At 42.8% G+C, this 19,789-nt stretch overlaps 1 protein-coding gene across 1 annotated transcript in view; it reads right to left on the bottom strand.

The window, feature by feature from the left end:
* The window catches only part of SGO1 (shugoshin 1), a 105,009-nt gene that overhangs the window by 45,025 nt on the left and 40,195 nt on the right, over positions 1-19,789 (bottom strand). The window contains exons 2-6 of the mRNA XM_078663995.1: positions 8,712-8,876; positions 7,191-7,387; positions 4,728-4,832; positions 3,004-3,065; positions 1,662-1,807 (exon numbers count right to left, since the gene is read on the bottom strand). Coding sequence (XP_078520121.1) covers positions 1,662-1,807; positions 3,004-3,065; positions 4,728-4,832; positions 7,191-7,387; positions 8,712-8,859 — 658 coding nt within the window. The 5' untranslated portion in view covers positions 8,860-8,876. The remainder of the gene's footprint in view (positions 1-1,661; positions 1,808-3,003; positions 3,066-4,727; positions 4,833-7,190; positions 7,388-8,711; positions 8,877-19,789) is intronic.

Raw genomic sequence — 19,789 nt, 5'->3', positions numbered from 1 at the left:
CTCTTCACAAAACTACAATTAGTGCAGAATGCAGCGGCAAAGGCAATCTGCAATAGAAGAAAATATGACCAAGCCAAGAGTTGCCTAAGAGAGCTCCATTGGCTCCCAATGAGACAAAGAGCCACTTTCAAAATGCTGTGCATAACACATAGAGCACTGTATAACACTGGCCCTTATATCTTAAAAAATAAGATCAAGTTTTATGCACCCACTAGGAATCTCCGCTCTCAATCAACAGCGAGAGCAACAACTACCCGAGTGAAAAGAGCCAGGATGGGAGGACGGGCCTTCTCCCACCTGGCCGCAACCAGATGGAACGATCTGCCCAAGGATCTCAGACTCACGGACTGCCACCTGACTTTCAGAAAAAAATTAAAAAACATTATTTTTTCTAAACTCGACTAACTCTGTATCACTCAAGTATTATCCCACCGCTTATTACAGAAATCATAGCGCCGTGATATTCCACCCAGGATGATTGATTGCGCTTTAAAAGCAACATTAACATATATTATGGCAAGATTTGGTTTTGAAGTGCATTTTTTGTGATGCTGTGTAAAAACTAATTGATGTACCACCCTTAGATTAATGGTGGCCAATTCTACGATCGTACTGCTGTATGAAGTACTACCAGACGGATTTTTAGATTTTCAAATGAAATGACTACACTCCATAAATCCATATTTTAGTCAAATTGGTATAGCTATTTGTGGCAAAGTTAAGGTTGAAATGAATTAGCTAGTCCATTGGTACATAGCGACATCCCATCTGCAGCAACGGGACATTGTAATTAATATTTTGTTGACCGGATGTGAAAAACTTTTTGCCCTAATACACCAATTGCTTTACTGTGTTTTATTGTATCGGTTTTTAATGTGTAATGGTTTCAATTAACTATGTACTTTATTAATAAATCTGACTCCATATTTTAGTCACCTCCAGAATTCATGGGCTCAAAATTCAACCGGTTTATTCCCAGTCTCCCACTTAAGATCAGTTAAAGGGAAGTGTCACTGCAGGTGTATTTGATACCGAAGTGACAATCATTGCAAACATCGTGCAAGGACTACTGGGACAGAGCAAAAGAAGGAGTAATAAGTGCAGGCACTCACCCCATTACTCTATTGACCTACCGCAGAATCTTGGACTTCAGCAACAACCAATTTATTGATTTGCTACAATATTTCTTGATCTTCAAGGTGAAGTGTCACAGAGCAATATAAAACACTAGAAATATTTCAGTAGCATGCTATTGCAGATATGGCCAATGAGGATAGAGGTAGGTAGTAAGCCTGTTTGGTGCAGGTTAAAAACAAAAATTGCACATGTACAAATATATGTGTGTCTATATATTCAAATCACCGATTGTCACAAATGCAATATGCATTTTATTTGTTAACATTCCCTACGGTGTTTGTTTGGTCTATCACTCCTACATCGTAAGTTCTGTTCCTGTTCAGGAAATAAAAACGGGCTCATGGATACATTGGTACACAAATGCACTTGTAACACAAGTGAAAATCAACCTCAAAGTAATTAACAAAATTTCAGGTTGACATCAGTTTTTCAATTATCGTTTGAACAAGTAATATCATCCTATATTGTCATATAAATGCAAAAGAAACTGATGACTATCCACTGTCCATCACTTAAAGACTCACCCCTGGAAATTCTTTTGCATGGATTGCCATTTTCTGAACACTGTGAGGATTTTGCGTATGAAGGGCTGTTGTGCTCTGCAACCACCATCTCCGTCACAACATCAACAGTTTTAGCCTCTGGGCGAGGAACTGTTTTGTGAAGCACCCTGTAAAAATAAGTGAATTTCTCTAATAGTCATCCAATGATGCACTCAGTGAGGTGCAAAGTTAGCAGAATGATAAATGCTAACATACATGTAGTACTGGTACATCAAGCCAAGAAAGCGCAGGTTTTCAATGAACACGTTTTGCTTGTGGTTAAACCAATAAAGATCACTAACCACATACTTCTAATTGTCATCCTTACCAGAGGGTGGGGGTTTTTGTGGGGGTGGGAATGAGGTAGGGTCCTGGGAGTACAGTTACCCTTCCCTGGTTACACACCAATGGCGCTGTTAGCGGTTTTATCTTGGATACTTTGTTATGAAAGTGAAGGAACTGTAAAGCAAGTGAACTAAGTTGATTTTGTTAGCACAAATTGGAACTCACTCCAGACTATACTAAAGTAACAGAGGGCCCAATGGAAACCATTCTCAAGCAGCTACACATGCAAAACAGGCAACATAAAGAAGTTTTAATTTGAGAAGGCAAGAGGATTCAGGACAATGAGCTGAAAACATTCCATGTCAGTTATAAGAATTGATGGCTTCTCGCAGTCCTACCTGAAATTCCAGCAAGGAAACTGGATTGATATGGATAACTAATCACAGATTCCACTTGCACAGATTCAAGGCCTTAAAATGCAATCTTGGGGTGTGGACCTCTGACGAGCAAAGCTCAGATTTATGGGATGTTAACACATTTTATAGCTCACTCACTTGTTGAGTCAAATTAACTATGCGTCCATATTCATTGGATGCACATATTGTGTGCTATTTTGTAAAGGAACAATTCCAACCACAGTGCTCTAATGATTCAGTCTGCCTACAATGAGACCCTTGGTAGGCATTATAAGATACTCAGGCAGACTGCTGCAAAGCAGACTATCCGCAATGCAACATATATCACCCCCCAAAAAACTAGCTTTATTACAACATAGCAATCCCTCATTCCAGTACACCACTTTTAAACATATGAACATTTTTGTTTCAGTCCTATAAATTAAGAATCCACCACTTAACTATCTAGAAAAATTCATCTACCACTATTCAATTCTCAAATTCAACGTACTTTTCTGCACTACCTCAAACCTAAGTGCCGTATACAACACAATTCCATCATCCTAGCTTTCTCTTCCAGATCTCCCCTTCCTCTTCAAAAATTAACTGAAAACAGCAAATAACTTCACAATTGTTCCACTTACATTTTTGCAGATGGCAATTCTGAGCATTCCTTCTCTCCACTGTGATGAAAAGGTCTTGTAGTCTTTGAACATCATTTTTTTTAATGGTTTTAAGAGTTGAAATATGCAAATAAAAAAATACATTACTGCAAATATCAAAAGTCTACAGTTTATCAAATCCACACTAGAGAGGAGTCAGTACATGAAAGAACAGTCTTAAAATCCAGAGACAGTAAACAGTTCTGAATGGAGGACACATGAAATATTACAATGTGGTCATGGAATGCTAAACAGATGGGATTGGACCCTCTATCCGACCCTCACCCAAGAACTCAGTGAAAACATAAGGTTATCTGTGCATTAGTTCAGCTCAATGTCACTAACAAAAATTAGCTAAAAGTCACATGACAGAAGTTGGGTTGTCATTTTGAGAAGATCCATCATTTTGAAGAACGTATGTAGCTTTTTTTCTTCATATGTACCATTAAGATCATCTTTTCTCATCTTTCTCTTCCAAGTAGATTCTCGCTCACAAAATATGACTGAGTATCTACAGGAAAAGAAAGGATGGAAAAGAAACCAATACACAAATGTCAGCACCTAGAAACAGCAGCACTATTCAAGTTAAACATATCTTACATGACTACCAGGTGACAAGGACCTTGAATGTTCAAGCAGCAGTCATATCCATTAGGGTTCACAACTTTTGCTAGCCAAGGCCTTAAACCGCAGAATGTATTATAATGTAACAAAAAGGAAATTATGTAGCATCCACCCCATCAAGAAATAATCACCCTGGCAGCAAGTGCCACATGGAAAACAACGTTAATAGGTGACCGCTAAATACATACATATCACTCATGTCCCCGCTTTTAAAATATTTTAGGAATGCACTTCTGTAACTTTCTAAAGGTACACTAATTTCTTTCTTCCATACCATTTTTTAATTGCTTTGGCCATTACATTGATTGTTTCCCGAACACACTGTTAATCTCTGATAATACACACATTTTGCCTTCAAATGCAACCTTTTCAGTTGTGGTAAATAAGCTCACCCATAACAAAACAAATGTTTTACATTTACTGAAAATACTCTATTTGTCTTTCTCAAATGTCTGCATCGTCTCATTTCAGTTAATAAGCTTATTTAAGTCTCACTGACCATGTCAGTTTTAAGAGACATTTAGATGTAATCCATTTGAGCATATCCTCTAAATACTCCTCTGCCAAAGTTACCACTACAATTAGAACTCAAAACAGCTCCTTTGCAAAACACACATTTTCGGGATTCTAAAAAGTGCCTCAAACGGGAGAAATGTGGGTAAAATCCAATGCCACATAATGAGGAAATGTCAGATAAGGCAATCACCAACACCATTCCTTTAAAAGCATATTTCTGCTCCGGCAATACAGATCTCACAGCCATAGTAGAAAGCTCATGACCGACATGTGGGCACCAAGCGCTCTGCACATTGCTATACAGGTTTGTTTTATAGTTATGTACAAACGAACTTCATTGTAGCAAAAAATTCCTGGAATTGCTTTGGTTCCTCCTACACTTTTCAGCAAAAATCCTTCATATCCAGTGAGACAGTCATCTGCTATGAACACTGGAAATGATGAATACAGATTCCCCTTCCTTTCAACATCCTGCAAATCTGTATCCCAAAAATTTACAAAATACTGCCACGGAGGCAAAAAGAGCTTTCTTTCACGCCTAGTAAACACAGTAGAAAAGTACTTACAGAATCGGTGGAGCACAAATCCTGTGCTGGACCAAGCAGGTTTGCAGTCTCTAGAAGGTTTTGTGTGACCTTCCCAATAATTTCTCGTAAGTTTGCCAGTTTGGACTATGAAAATAAAAAAATAAAAAAAAGATTAATACTTTCGCAAAGGCGTATATAGTAAAAAGTATAGCAAAAGATGTGTGAATTAAATCCCAAAAATAAATGATTAAATGCATAAATAATTAAATTATGAAATTAAGGAAATCAAAAAGAGGCAAAAACAATTGATGTGTAACAGATCACCACTTGTAAGAAAAGGGACAGGACACAATAGGTAAATAATTATTGTTAAAGAAAACTGGCTCCAAAACTGTATACACGTCCTACAATAAAAAAAAAACTGACATTTCCTGGAGATAACCTCTCTCTCTTCCAGGTGAAAATTGAAAAATAGTCATGAAAATATAAATTTAGTTGATGACTTCTTGTGCCAGTTTTCAAAGACAACTTTTCAGAGCGTGTGTGATTTGCTAGAGCTACTTAGCTGCCCTCACCAAAACAAAGTTTCCACACAAATTCTTAGGGATCCAGTGAGAACTGAAGGGCCAGTAGCAAAAGTACTGGAAGTAGTTTCAAATCCAGTGAATATTAATGGCATTGATATTCTAGGGCTAAAGCATATACAATCAGTGTTACCCTTTTGCCATTTACTAAATTTGCTGTAACAAAAGATCACTCAAGTGCAAACCAACCTATATTTCCTCCCGAGTGATCATCTGTCTGGTGCACAAGAACTACATACGTACTTAGCTAGCTGGCCACAACTATATTTTGCTGCTACCTGTGTTCACTCTGACAACTTGAATGACGAAGTCTTAATTAGACGATTTGACAACAACACTGATATGACTGGATGACTGTGGAGGCATCTGGGTAATGGGTAGTTGGAAATCTGGGGCAGAACACACATAGGTAAAGGTTACTTTGTTTGCACCCGCTTGTCTGAAACAAAATAAATTGTATTAACATATGTTTTTTATGGAAACAAAAGATGTCTCTACACACCAAGAGGTTCACTTTATCTGCTTTGTAGATCAACTTCCACAACCTAGAGAAGTTACCCGCTAAGCCATGTAGAAAACTATGAGATGCCTGCCTTTCCCATCATATGGTGAACTTCTTTTCAGGACACAGTGGGGAAAGAGAAAGAGCTATAACGTAAGGCAAAGAGGACCACCTAGACCAAAAGGGAAGGTACTTTATTGTTTAGTTATTTAAAGCCATAACAATGTTGACATGAAAGAAAATGTAAACACAAGATTTATTGTTAAAATAAGACTTAATAAACGTTTTATCCAAAATTAATTCATTATGCAGAAATGGTCCAATATTTTTTTTGTAATTTGAAAGCATAAAGTGCATAAGGCTAGCAAGGGCTAGAAAACGCAGGCTTCATTCAACTGAGACATAAACACTTCATCTAAAAACAGATTCAGCGTGCAAAATGGGCAAGATAAACGCAAACACCATTCTTGAATTGAACCATCATAAAGGCGAGTACAGTTACCACTTACTCTAACAAGCAAAAAAAATCAGAATATGAGAATAGAGAAGGTTATAATGGACTGGATGGGCATCTTGCAGCAAAAGTACTTGACATTTCTGGTCCACATTAGGCCCAGGCAACATTGTATATTATGCAAGTCTAATTACTGCTTTTCATAAACAATTTCCACATTTTGTGGTCATGCTTTTCCCCTTAAAATATTTACCCACTAGAGACTGTTTTGAGGAGAAAATTCCCTGTGAGAACTGTAAAATTAAGGGCTGCCAAGATCAAGGGAGAATTAATTTAAAAGAGTCTCTTGCTGGCACCTATGCAAGCTATATCTTCACGTACAACCAGCACAAAGGTATTTCACGCAATAATATTTTTTGAGGAAAACCATGACTATTTTACTAGCACACTAAGAAAACATTTCCAATGTTGCCCGGGCTGCATGCATATTCCAAAGTTGCTAAATATGTAACGGTGTCTGAATATCGCTGGCATGGAGAGGAGCACCTCATGATGGACAATATGAAGCAAATAGCTATTTTGCTCTACAGAGCTTCCCATTATTGTGTGAAGAACATTCAAATCACCACCAAGTTGGCATCAAGTGTAAAAGACAGACATGTTTCAGAAAAGGGACATTTCTGAACCACAAAAACAACAGCAAATCCCCTTCTGCTTGGTATTCCAGGGTGTTGTGGTGAAATTTGTTAATCATTCATGCCTTTCAATACACTACTTCATCTATAGGACACACACTCTTTTCTCCCTTGCAAATGAATGCGCAGAGTGGAAAAACAATGCTTTGTGCTAAGTAGGCTTTCCATTTCACTATCTAGCCTCATAACTACGTCAGTGACAGAATCTCGGGAATTGTGTCATGCATCTCACTGCACTGGGATGGGAAGTGAGCAGGAGGGTCTTACCTCTGCAGATTCAGAAGATTGTTGCAAGCTGAGCTTTCTTCGTAACACAAGTGTTTTAAACACCAGGTTCTGATACTCCCTCTTCACACAAAGGATAACATCTTGAGCTTGTCTCATTTTAATTTTTTCCTCTTCCAGTGCTAGAGCTAGAGCCCGGTTATTCGCTTGAACGTTTTTCATCATCACTGCACTGTTATCTACAAAAAGCAAGAAACGATTACTTGTACATCATGGTAGTTTAATATTGTCCTCCATTTAGATGAATAGAGGGCAAAACCAATCACAAAGCAGGTTAAAGGTGATATGTAAACAGAATTATCAAATAAAGTGAAAAAAAGATAGTTTGCGACAAAAATGGTAAAAACTAAAAAATGGCACTTCTTTCAAGGAGTGTCGAGCGTAAAATATTCAGTGAAACCAAAAGGTCTGATTTATTTCCAAGTTTGACTATTAATGCAACTCTGCACTCCTTTTTTCTACCCATCATCTTCCACTTCTTCCAAAACAATTTGTTTCCTACAAAGGTCAATTGGTTGTATAGCATGACTTCCATTGCTTGTCTTCTTGGCTCTGTCTTTGATCCTTACCACGTACAAGTTACCACCAACATACCTTCTTGGGAATCATGTTTCCTATGCAAGAAAATCACTACACTGGTTCAACATACTTTTTTTTAGAGCTTGCTTTCTGGCCCATAAGTTATATACAGCTGTGCCTGAGGTTATACAGAGAAAAGTAGCACCCTATAACTTTGCTACATGTCTTTACAATCAAGTCGGAAGCAATGGTTAGTGCCACCTAAGATTATTTGAAGTAGGACAGGAGGCTGGGCCTTTATATCCAGGGCCATCAGGCTACGGAACAATTTATCAGAGCACTAAAGGCTACATGACAAGTTCTCATCCTTTCAAAAGAACCAAAAGACAAATTAATTTTGTTAATGTAGGAGATGCTTCGCTTTTTGTATTATTTCAAGGGCTCAGAAGCCCAGAGATCATTTGTTTACTGATTAAACCAGTTTTAAATATAATTCTGGTTAGATCAATTCTAATGGTGTTGACCAAATACTTCCAAGATAATATAGGCATAATAAACCTTAAATCAGGATTAGTGCCTCAGTCAACATAAGCGCCCAAGCTGGAGCCGCACAGAACGATCACCTCATATTCTTCAGTCCTGGACCGTAAAGTATCTCCAAAACTGAGGCTTAAACACTACAGAGCCCACAATTGTAGCATGTGCAAAGTTCTCTAACTGCTTGTGGTCTCAGAGAGGCCCTAATCTATGGACTCACAAACAACCTCTTCACACACATCAATGATCGCATCCCTGAAGTTTGGTCTACCTATAACTCAACGATTTTAGTTTTTTCAGATGATCTTGATGTTCGTACAATAAATCACAAGTATCTGAGAAATCCAGATAAGCAATCAGCAAACAGAAAATGAATGACCATTTTTCGGGAAAATGTTATGTCAAATACCAAATGGGAACCTCAAAAAGAAAATGAAAATAACTTACTGAGGATTTTAGTTTTAACCTTCGTTGAGATGACCTTGTTGACCGCAGCCACCTTGGCAAGCTTCTTGTTCCTCTTCTCCATCATGCGCTCCTTGATGTCCTCCAGGCTGTCCTGGAAGGACTTTTTTAGACCGCTTTCTTTCGCCATTTTATCATACCCTTAAGCTGTGCAAAACAAAATGTAAGGGATTAAAAACAGATTAATATAACATCTAATATTTGTCATTGCTGCCTAATTGTTGGTATGTGCAACATGTACTCAAGACTTGTATATTTATTAAACTATTGCTAACAGGGATGTTGAATTCCTAAAGCCCAACACCTATTCTTTGGGGTTAAGGACAACAAATCTTAATTTCCGTTTTGCCAATTGGACAAGCAGGTCGCACCATCCTACTGCGCAAGGTCTTAGGGTGCCAGTTTACAGCCTCATGTGACAGTTAAGACAAAGAATTCTCCTCCTGCTAAAGCGTTACATGCATCCAAATATAAGAGATGTTTCAAGTTGTGCATTAATGTATAGCATTCGATGTTTCGGGCCAGATTAAGGAAAGCGTTTTCTTCACTGGGAAAATACAATTCCCCATAGAGAAATACATTTCCCTAAACTGCTGCATAAAGTGAACATATTCCATCCCACTATCCACCGTGAAAAGCGATTTACTCCAGGGCTTGTCTGGAGTATATCTCTGACCATTTCCTTAGTGGTAAATTTTGGGGAAAGCGGTTAATTGGTTACAAACTGATGTGTTTGTTGGAGATCACTGTCCAACTCACCCCTTGTTTGGAATCTACTCCTCACATAATATTACATTGCAACACAGCAATGTTGTGTGGGAGTAAATGGATTTAGGATAAGTAGGCCATCTTTTTCTTAATGCCTAGCAGTCATAAGGATGGACGCTTGCATTATCAAATTAACAAGCACAAACAATTTTGTGAATCGGGCCGTCTGATTTTGCTCTGATACTATATTTACTTCACCGTGATGCATCTGTATTGTGTGCACTCTGTGGGAGTCCAAACACTTCCACTGTGAAAGTTTAACTGAGTTTGAAGATGGAACACATACTCCACCTTCAGTAGCTCTCAGCATGGTACTGGCTATGTTAGTCTTCATCTACGTCTTTGCTATAACATTGACTGTCTTCCTGCATTCTGTGCTCCATGCCATTCCCAGGGTTCCCACGGGGCACGTTGTGTAGATGTTGCTGGTTAATAATGCTTAACACTCTTCATTGTTTTTTCCTTCAGCCATTTTTGCTCTCCAAGTATGATTTTCTCCATTTAATCAGTATGCATGCTGGGGGGTTCTCTGACTTTCTCAGGGTGCACTTTTAGTGGCGGTCACTGATCTGTCATGGCTGCACATATACTGTACATACGGTATAGAAACAAAGTGGTCCTAGACATAACTAGACCACTTTGTTTCTATACCGTTTGATACCCAGGTCCTTTGACTTTTCTTGGGTCTGATCCCATTATTTCATATACTGTACATAAACACCAAAATGTTTCAAAATCGCCATCCGTAGTTGGAAGGTGTAGCGAGGAGTGATCCTCAAGTCTATGACTTCAGTAATTCAAACAAGTTTCCAGAATTTATGGCAGTAAACCTGCAACAGTCACTTTACAAACGTAATCTTAGGAAACCTTCTGCATTAAAATTTCACATAGCAAACCTACATTTGGGTATTAGATCCTGTAGAAGTCAGAGGAGCAAGTGTGATTGCCCAGCCATTGATATAGCACTTGGCATATGCCCACAATTTTGGTAAATATGGGAACTAAGCTACAGGGAGGTGAAGTGATTTATCGAAGATTACACACTTTACTCAAGTGATCTTTAGAATGTGGATAATGTGCTCCCAAATAGCCCCAAGACCATGGACATTGCCTACGTCTGCATCTTCACCTCTGAAGACCAAACTCGAAGAAGAAAAGCAGGAAGGATCCACAGTGGTGTCCTACACCACACCAGATTCTTCTCTCTTCTCATTTGACATACTGTGCATGTCTATGTACCTTAATCTGTAGATTTATTGTTGAATAGGACAAAGATCTTACCAATGCTCCACTGACTCACGAATTGTGTCTTTTTAGCCCACATGTAACTTTACACTGATGTCAGACTCTTAATCCTCCTACCTTATTGCCTATAGTGTGCAATGTTGAGAGTGATGGAATGAATGAGGTACCTGACTGCGTGTTACAGACAGAAGATCAAACAAAAGGTTGGATCGACTTGTCATTCAGGGATGGAGATCTCTGGGTGGATGGGTCCGGTTTTAAATTGCCGAATGGCAGTAGTACGGCATCATATGCTATCACCAAGTTCAGTACAGTAGTGGAGACATTCAAGGTACACTAAAACTCCACCCAGGCAGCAGAGGCTCATGGCACTAGCCAGAGCCTGTGAACTGTCCTTGGGGAAAAGGGTGCACATTTATTCAGACAGTCAATATGCCTTTGGTGTCACCCACAATTTTTTGTGGATTATGGGCTCCGAGATGGTTTATTACTTAACAAGCCGCTAAAATACAACATGGGGTGTTGATAATGAGATTACTGAACACTTATCTCCCAAAGTGTCAGTGATAAAATTTAGCATGAATAAGAAAATAACTGATGTGGGAAGGGGAAATAATTTTGCAGAAAAACAAGTCAAAAGGACTGCCTGCTTCCCCACTGTCCTCACGTATGTAGCCCACTCTGAACCCGACATGGCAAAGGGGCCGCAAGACTTTAGCCCTGAAGGAACACTTAAATGCAGAAACAAGTTACAATTGGGCAAAAGAGGGCACGCAGGCTCATTGGATAACAATGGACAGAAAAAGATATCTCCTGCCCAATGCACTGTTACATTCTATGACTGACGACGCACGGCCCCACTCATTTGGGTCAGGATGAGTTGACCAATAGTACAGCACAGTTTTGGGCAAAACGGAGAATAGATGAGCATATGACTGTATGACTTGCGCTCAGTACAATGTAGGCAAGGGAACAAAGGTTCCACAGGAACATTTTGCCTTTCCACCAATGCCCTTCGAGAAGCTCCACATGGATTACTTTGAAATTACCTCTATTAACAAATGTTGGTATATTCTGGTGGTGGTTTGTACTTTCTTGCTAGCGTCTACATCCACCACCGACACACCGAACAAGGGTATAGCCCCCTCATGAACCTTTGACACAGCAGAGACCATGGTACCATCCATGCCCCAGAAAGACTGTTAAAAAGACTATTGATGGACGAAATTCAGAACAAATCAAAACATTCACCTCCAGTCAAGAGATCTGGGTTAAATCCATCATTATTTTGCTCACTATGACACACCAGTTTAGACCTGGCCATATGTTAATCAGTCTGGACCCTGCGCCTCATGGGAACAGTCCAGCCCGAACTGCCAAGCCATGTCATCCCTGGACCAGAAACAAGCATCCTAGGACCGGTTTTGGGGTTTCACCCCTCTTCAGCCAAGATAGCTTGATTCCAGTGGCACAGTGAGCCCAGGACCCACGTCTGGGCATACCTGGCGCACTTAGGTTGAGAAAGCAAAAGGCACACAATTGATGGACGGAATACAGAACAAATCAAAACATTCACCCCCAGTCAAGAGATCTAGGTTAAATCCATCATTCTTTTTCTCACCATGCCACATCAGTTTAGACCTGGCCATATGCAGATCAGTCTGGACCCTGTGCCTCATGGGAACAGTCCAGCCCGAACTGCCAAGCCAAGTCCTCCCAGGACCGGAAACAAGCATCCTAAGACTGGTTTCGGGGTTTCACCCCTCTTCAGCCATGATAGCTTGATTCCAGTGGTACAGTGAGCCCAGGACTCACGCCAGAAAGACTGTTAGCTGACCAATTCATTCAGCATCTTCTTCCTCTCCATCAGTGTCACTAAAGACAATTACAAGTCCATCTTTTGAATTCAACCAATGGTAGACTTTCTATAGAGTTAATAGCCGTAAAGTACTGGTGACCACTCACAGCCTAGTGATGGTGAACAATAAAGAACAGAGGGGGGGGGACGAGGAATGAAGGCCCACGACCTGGATGGATAAAGACAATGTAAACGAGAAAGCTCTGCATTCCATTTATTCTCTTTTTAGCAAAGAATATCATGAGAACATTGTCATACAAAAGATGAATGCTTATCACAAAGAATTACATGTATCATAATTTTGCTGAACATACATTATGGGATAAGATTTCTTCAGTTAGGTACATGGGATTGGACTTCACTGAAAATCATATTATCCTGATTACAGTATTGGTTGTCTGGCTGTGCATGAATATGCTACCAGTTTGTTGTCAAGCCTATCTTCAGCTGTGTACCCCCCGAGCAACATTCATGTTTCGGGTACCATGATTTAGCGAGAACAAGAGGCAATGGAATGAATACATATAGTTTGATTCTTATATTAATGTTGAACAATTGTTCAAAGGACGGATTGTGAAAGTAAATATATTTCAAGAACTATTCATCCATTTCATAAGCTGTACGTCATTTTGCAGTTCATATTATTACGTTGCTCTTTGGGTCTCGCTGGTAATGCATCCAAAGGATGCATGTGTCCAGCTGGAGACGTATAGTTATCGGTCTGGGGGGAAGGAGGACAAGAGGGTGTACGAGCTTTCTTTCCTGGATTTGTGTGCGCGAACGCGCACGTTCCGTCCTGCGCCGCGCGCTTCCCTCCCATACTCCCAGCCTAACGCGCATGCATGCACACAGACACACACACGCGCGCACACGCACTTACACAGACACGCAGGCACCCAGACAGGCAACCCCCCCCACAGTCACACACACACACACGCATACACACAGACTCCAAGACACATACACACACGCACGCACGCTCACACACAGACACAGCCCGCCGCCGCACGCGCGCGCACACACACACACACATGTCCCCCGCCCTCGCAGCCCAGCAAGAAGGCGAAGCCCCACTCACCGGCAGCAGGACTCTTCCTCCCTTCTTCGGCACCGGGGCGCAGGGTAGGCTCCTGCCTGCTCCGGTGCTCCAAACAATCGCGGCTCTTCCGTGGGAGGCGGGGTAGGCTGCCGCCCTCCTACTTCCTGTTTCCGGTTGTCCCGCCCGGCCTGCCTGACTTCCTGGTCGCAGGCCGGCGGTGTTGCGTGGACTTGGTGGAGTCGAGCAATGTAATCTGTAACTCCATGTGGGGCCTTCACTTGGGGAATTCTCACCAATCTTCACTTTTTCTATCCCACTACATCCACTGATGCTACTTATAAAGCTTACTCTCTGTGCTTTACCAAGAAGCTTGTTCCTTTATTTTTCAAATGTTTCCTTTTTTAGATGCTTCCGTTGCGCTTCTGGGATGCCATCTAAGTCATGTAAATACAAAACATATTGCATTACAAATGCTATAGGTATCACATTTGCGAAAGTTATAACTATTGGCATTGTAAATGACAAAGCTATTAATTTAGCTATTTAAAAAAAAAAAAAAAAAAAAAAAAAAAAACTTTGCCATTTACAATACCAATAGCTCAAACTTTCCTAATGCGAGACCCATTGCATTGCAAATGCTTGTTTTCTCTTTGTCCGAGGAGAGACTGAGACTGTGTACATGCGGTTGATAGCGTGGCGCACACACAAGATGTTTTTAGCTTGTGGGTTTTCTCGATGTGCTTGCAGGCAGTTTTGATGCACCCTGGCTGGGCCTCCTCATTATTGCTTGTCCACAATAGCTTACTTTTTGCTAATTGTCTTCAGTGTAATGTTCCCCATCATAGCTCGAAATGTGTAAAAGTTTGCTGACTGTAATCTCCAGTGGAGCAGTGCAGTTAGTCGCTGGCTGTTCTCGCTCGACCTAAAACAAGTAAACTTTGCTTTCTGACTGCATACAGCTGTGTGTGTCCATGCTTTATTTAGAATGAAAAGTTTGCTTTAACATAATATAACTCCAAGTCAGGGAGGGCAAAGATTCCTTTTCAAACAGAGTAAGGATTTCCCATTTAGTCGTAGGTTGCTCACCAGACAAAACCAGTCTCGACAATGCTCTTTATCCTTGTAAGAAAGTGCTTATTTAACAGGATGAGCAAATTAGTGAACAGATATACGAATTTTGGGAATAACACCATTTTAACGATAGGAATGTGTTCGGCTATTGAGTGTAGATGTTTAATCCACCCTTGCACTTGGGATTCCACTTTCGACAAACAGTCTAGAGTCTGCTTATGTGATTATGTCTCTGTCATCGTGTTTAAGAATTCCACAGTATCTTACAGATTCTATTCACCATCTGAGAGAGAACCCAGATTCAACAGGAGAGGAAAGTGGGACACTTTCAGATTTGTTCCGGTTTATAATTATGCATAAAGAGAAATCAATATTCTTCTGGTAAGCATTGAGGCCCCCCCCCAATGAATTTCACGTCCTGCAGGCTAGGGGATCCAACGCCAGAGTGAAAGGAAACAGCAAGAGAGGGCACCCCGGTAGTATGCCTTTGCATACTGTAGAAGGTTCCGATGAATAGTTCCTGATTAATTCAAACCATATGACTAGATTTGAAGATGCTGATAAAACCTCTACCAATTCCCAATCTATCTGGAACTACCAGTAGGAAGTGCCATTGCAGTGAGCTGGAGGCCCTGTCTGCATCCAGAAATAAGGAAACAACATGCAGTTTAAGGTGGATCTGAGACCTGAGAGAAAATGGTTCTTAGAGTGTAAGCCTATTGAAGACCACTATGTCCAGGATTTTGTTATCCAGGTTAAAAAGTTCAAATGGACAGTAAGAATGGTAAAATTCTTCATCCTTATCAGGTTTCAAAGTGACATGATTTTTCCTTCCTTGTTGTATCTGGCAGACAGTCCAGTTCCAAGGCCTCATGGTACATTTTCAGTAACCGAGCAGCGAGAAGTCTTTGACAGCCTTGTAAGATTTTGCAAGAAGTTCCAAGGGCCTTACTCAAGGAGAGGTCATCTATTGCTGTTTTAATTTTGTGGATCGATTGCCCTTTAGTTCTGTTTGCATCATCTACCCAGGGTAATGAGATATTGTTAGACCTGTCAGCCTTAGGGTGGTCTCCCCTACATTTTTGCCCTTTTTGCCTCCGATTTTTATCCTATATTTTGTTGGACTTAGGACTCTGGGCGCCTCACCACTGCTAAACAGTGCTGAGGGGCAGGTGCTCTTCCCTAAAACCTTGAGGCTGGCATATCTGCCACAAGCCACTGCTACCGCAGTAAGGTTTAATCCTCCATAGGCTAACATAGGGAACCTCCCCTTATGGAATAACTTCTGACAGGGACCTAATAAGTCAATCATGTTTGGTCTTGTTGGACTCGGGGCGGGGAACCCTTTCCAATGATATATAGGGTTTGGGCATTACTACTCTAGGGATCCCACTTTTATAAAGGGGACCTTTTCCTGCCTACACTTAGATTAGGCTGCAGACTCCCCCCTCCCCTCTGCATACTGATAGCCTGCCTGGGTTGGGAGGTGGGAGTGGTGATTCACACCTTCTTCCCTGGGATGAGCTGTGATGGGCTGCCCACTGTAGCCTTAACGGCCTGTCTCTCGTCACTGTGACAGCTAGGTCAGGGAACATACCAGAACTCCCTGGACTCTTCCAGAAGCCCCTGCCCCCAGACCCTTCCAGAGACTTCTACCACTTTCTAGCCCTTAGACTGAAAGATATAAGGGAGGGTCCTGGCCTCACTTCTTGTTACGCTGCTGGACCACGAGGGAACTCGGCTGGAGTGAAGACTGCTGCGCCAAGAGGATTGCCACCTTTGCTGGGACTGACTGCTACAAGGAACTGCTGCCCCAACTTGCTGCGCTGCCCTCCTGCCTGCTGATCTTGCCCTCCTAAGAGAAGACCTGCCCAACATCTCCCGAGTGTCTCCAAACAATCCCTATAAATTGCCTCTTTGGGACTACAACCTTTTTGGAGAGCTACCTGTTTTAAAATGTTATGTTAATTTCGATGTATATAGCGCCAAATCACCGACAGGTCTCTTAGCGCTTGCTTTGGGAACCCGTCCTGGCTTTCCCTGCGAGATAACCCCCACTGGGCATCCCCAAGGTGAAGACCAGGCATCCCATCGCAGTGGGGCTGTAGTGGAGATTAAGCAAGCTGTTGCCCAGAGTTGCAGAGTGTGAACCCATGATTCGAGTAGGCACCGAGGCGAGAATTATCGAGTCCGTGGACATTTTGAGCTCAAGACTCTGCCGCGTCGGGAATTGAACCCTGGTCCCGGGTCTGACCTCTGCATCAGGGTCTGCCTCCTCTAACCAGTGAGCCACACTTCTCCACTACAGAACTATCCCTCACACGGCGTGCCTGTAGCGGTGTTCAACGTGGGACTGGCACCGTGATTAAGACTTGCCCGAGATCATCACTGCGGGCCTGAGCAAACTGCAGCCACAACTGTCCCTTAAATAACCGCCGCCGCCTGGGTGACCCTAACTGCCCCTCGAGACACTACTGAAATTACCCCCCAAAGTCACCGCCACCACCCAGGACCTAGCTGTGCTGTAAAGCGCTGGGAGGAGAGAAGCGCTGCGGTTCTGAAGCTACCGCCGCCGCCTGGGATTGTAGTGTGCTTCGAAGCGCTGCAGTGGGATTGAAGCGCTGTGCGTGTCAAGCCGTTTGCCGCTGGCCCGAGACTTGCACTGTTGCCCAGAAGTCACCGCCGCGGGCCTGGGTTCAAAATACATTTAAACCTCCTTCGCCTTATTCACCGCTGTGGCCCGGGAGTCTCCGGCCCCGTCACTGCCTACATCAGGACCCGCCGTGCTGGGATTGGTGGAGGCGCTGGGACTGCCCCTGCAAGGAGCGCGTCACTGTGAGGGCCGCGCTCAGATTGGCTAGGCGGAGCGTCATCCAGTAACGGGGAGCGTCGCTAGGGAAGCCGCGCTGGGAACGGAGGAGCGCGAGGCGTCCCGCCGCCCCCGAATCTGCTGATTGCCGGCGAGCAAGAAGGAAAGTCTGCATCCTCCAGTTAACTGCTTAACGGGACTGGGAGTAGAGTGAGAGTCGGCGGGACTCTGAACGACTAGGGGTGCACGCGGCAGGTGGTACATGCAGCAAGGCATTTTGGTCCGAAGGCAGACCGGGTGACTGAGAGAAACCCATAGCGGGACGGCCATAACTGCATAACCGGCCTGCCAGGGACATCACGCATGTAATTATTCATGGGCCATAGGTGCACCCTCACACTGGGGTTGGCATCTCTGTGAGAGGCCCCCTCATTACGCTGCAAGGGGACTTTTACCATAAGAACGTTCCTACAGTGAATGTGGAGCATAAGAGCCTACCTAAAGTGAACTCTTTGCCACACGAGTATCCCTAAAAACAAACTTGGTACTATAAGAGAACACTTGGGGACAGTACAGAGAAGAGCATGCAATGTGCCATTTGGATTAATTTTACTAATGATCTTGCCTGAAACCTGGATTTATTTTACTATTGAACTTGCCTAGGAACTTGGTTTAGTTTGATCCTACCTGGAACTGGATTGACCGGATTATTGATCTTACCAATTGTGGACCTTGCATAAATTTGAGATAAAGCTATTTTATATTTTTATAAACAACTGGTGTGGTGTCCTTTTATGAGTGTTCTTATTGCGTCACTGCTGCTGCGTGTTGCACAAATACTTTACACATTGCCTCTGAAGATACGCCTTTGCTGCTCTGCGCCAAGCTACCAGGTCGGAAGCGGTGGTCCCTACTTGGACTAGGGTACATACCCCTGCCAACTAGAGACCCCGGTTCTAACATTGGTGCTCGAGCGGTGGGATAGGACTTGTGCTTGTGTAACACCACGCAGCGACGCAGTGTACACCGCAACCCTACACCAGACTCTACTGAATTTTTGTCTACCCTCTCTAATTGGCATTTTTGATTTTTTTTTTTAATTCTCCCTGACTGGCTGCTCTTTTTTTTTTTTTTTTAAGTCTCTTTTGCCTAAGTCCCATTTGATTTTCTCTACAAACGTCTGAGGCCCCACCTAGCAAGATGGAATTTGAGCTGGCCAACCTGGAAGCTTACACGGTGGCGCAACTCAAAGAATTCTGCGAGGATAAAGGGGTGCCCTTCAAGCAAAGCGCCAAGAAGGCACAGCTTCAGAAAGCCTTGAGAGCATGGGTAACAGCCCACTCAGAAGGAGATCGGGACGGGCGAGGACCGGAGCACGACACCACAGGAAATCTTGACTTACTGCACTTGGTGGAAAGTGTAATTCATTACCAGGTACAAGGGTACCTTCCAGGGCAGGCAGTTGCTCGTCAGTAAAGACCCTGTCCTCAGAGGACTTGGAGGACAGGAGAGAGGAGAGACAGCTCAGGTTGGAGCTTACCAAGATGGAGAAAGAGCGGAAAAGAGAAAGGTGGGCCATGGAGCAGGATCGCGAGAACAAGCAACTGGCTCTGCGGGAAAAAGAACTTGCCCATGAGCTCAGCCTGAAGGAACTGGAAATCCGGGCCCTAGAAGTAGGGGCCAACAGCAACAAGAATGGTGGCAGCGTACCTATGTAAGCTTCACGTGAGTCCAGGGTCTTTATGCCTAAAGATGTGATGGCCAGTTTTAAGGTGGGGGATAATATTGATAAGTGGTTAGCAGCTTATGAGGTGTCTTTAAGAGCCCTTGGGGTCCCAGAGAGTTATTGGGGGGGGGGGGGGGGGGGGTTTGTATAAGTACCTACCTCCAGATGTTAGGGACACCCTCCTGTACCTAGAGAAGGAAGACCAGACTAACTATTCTGTCATGAAAGCCGCATTACTTAAGAGGTTCGGTCTTACCCCTGAGAGGTATAGGCAAAGGTTTAGGAATAGCCACAAACTTCCCACACAGAACTGGGTAGACTTCCTGGACTTCGCTAGTAAAGCTTTAGAGGGCTGGGTGCGGGACAGCAATGTGCATGACTATGAAGGGTTGTATGACTTGTTTTTAAGAGCACCTTCTAGAGAAATGTTTTCCAAAGCTGCGCCAACACCTGGTTGACCGCAAGTTGACCAATCCTAGGAAGCTTGCGGAGTAGGCGGACACCTGGGTCAGTGCCAGAGTGTCCAACAGGGGTTGTGGGGGGG

Source organism: Lissotriton helveticus, chromosome 10 (genome assembly GCF_964261635.1).
Source record: "Lissotriton helveticus chromosome 10, aLisHel1.1, whole genome shotgun sequence".
NCBI classification, from domain to species: Eukaryota; Metazoa; Chordata; class Amphibia; order Caudata; family Salamandridae; genus Lissotriton; species Lissotriton helveticus.
This window is presented reverse-complemented; position numbering and strand designations above follow the sequence as displayed.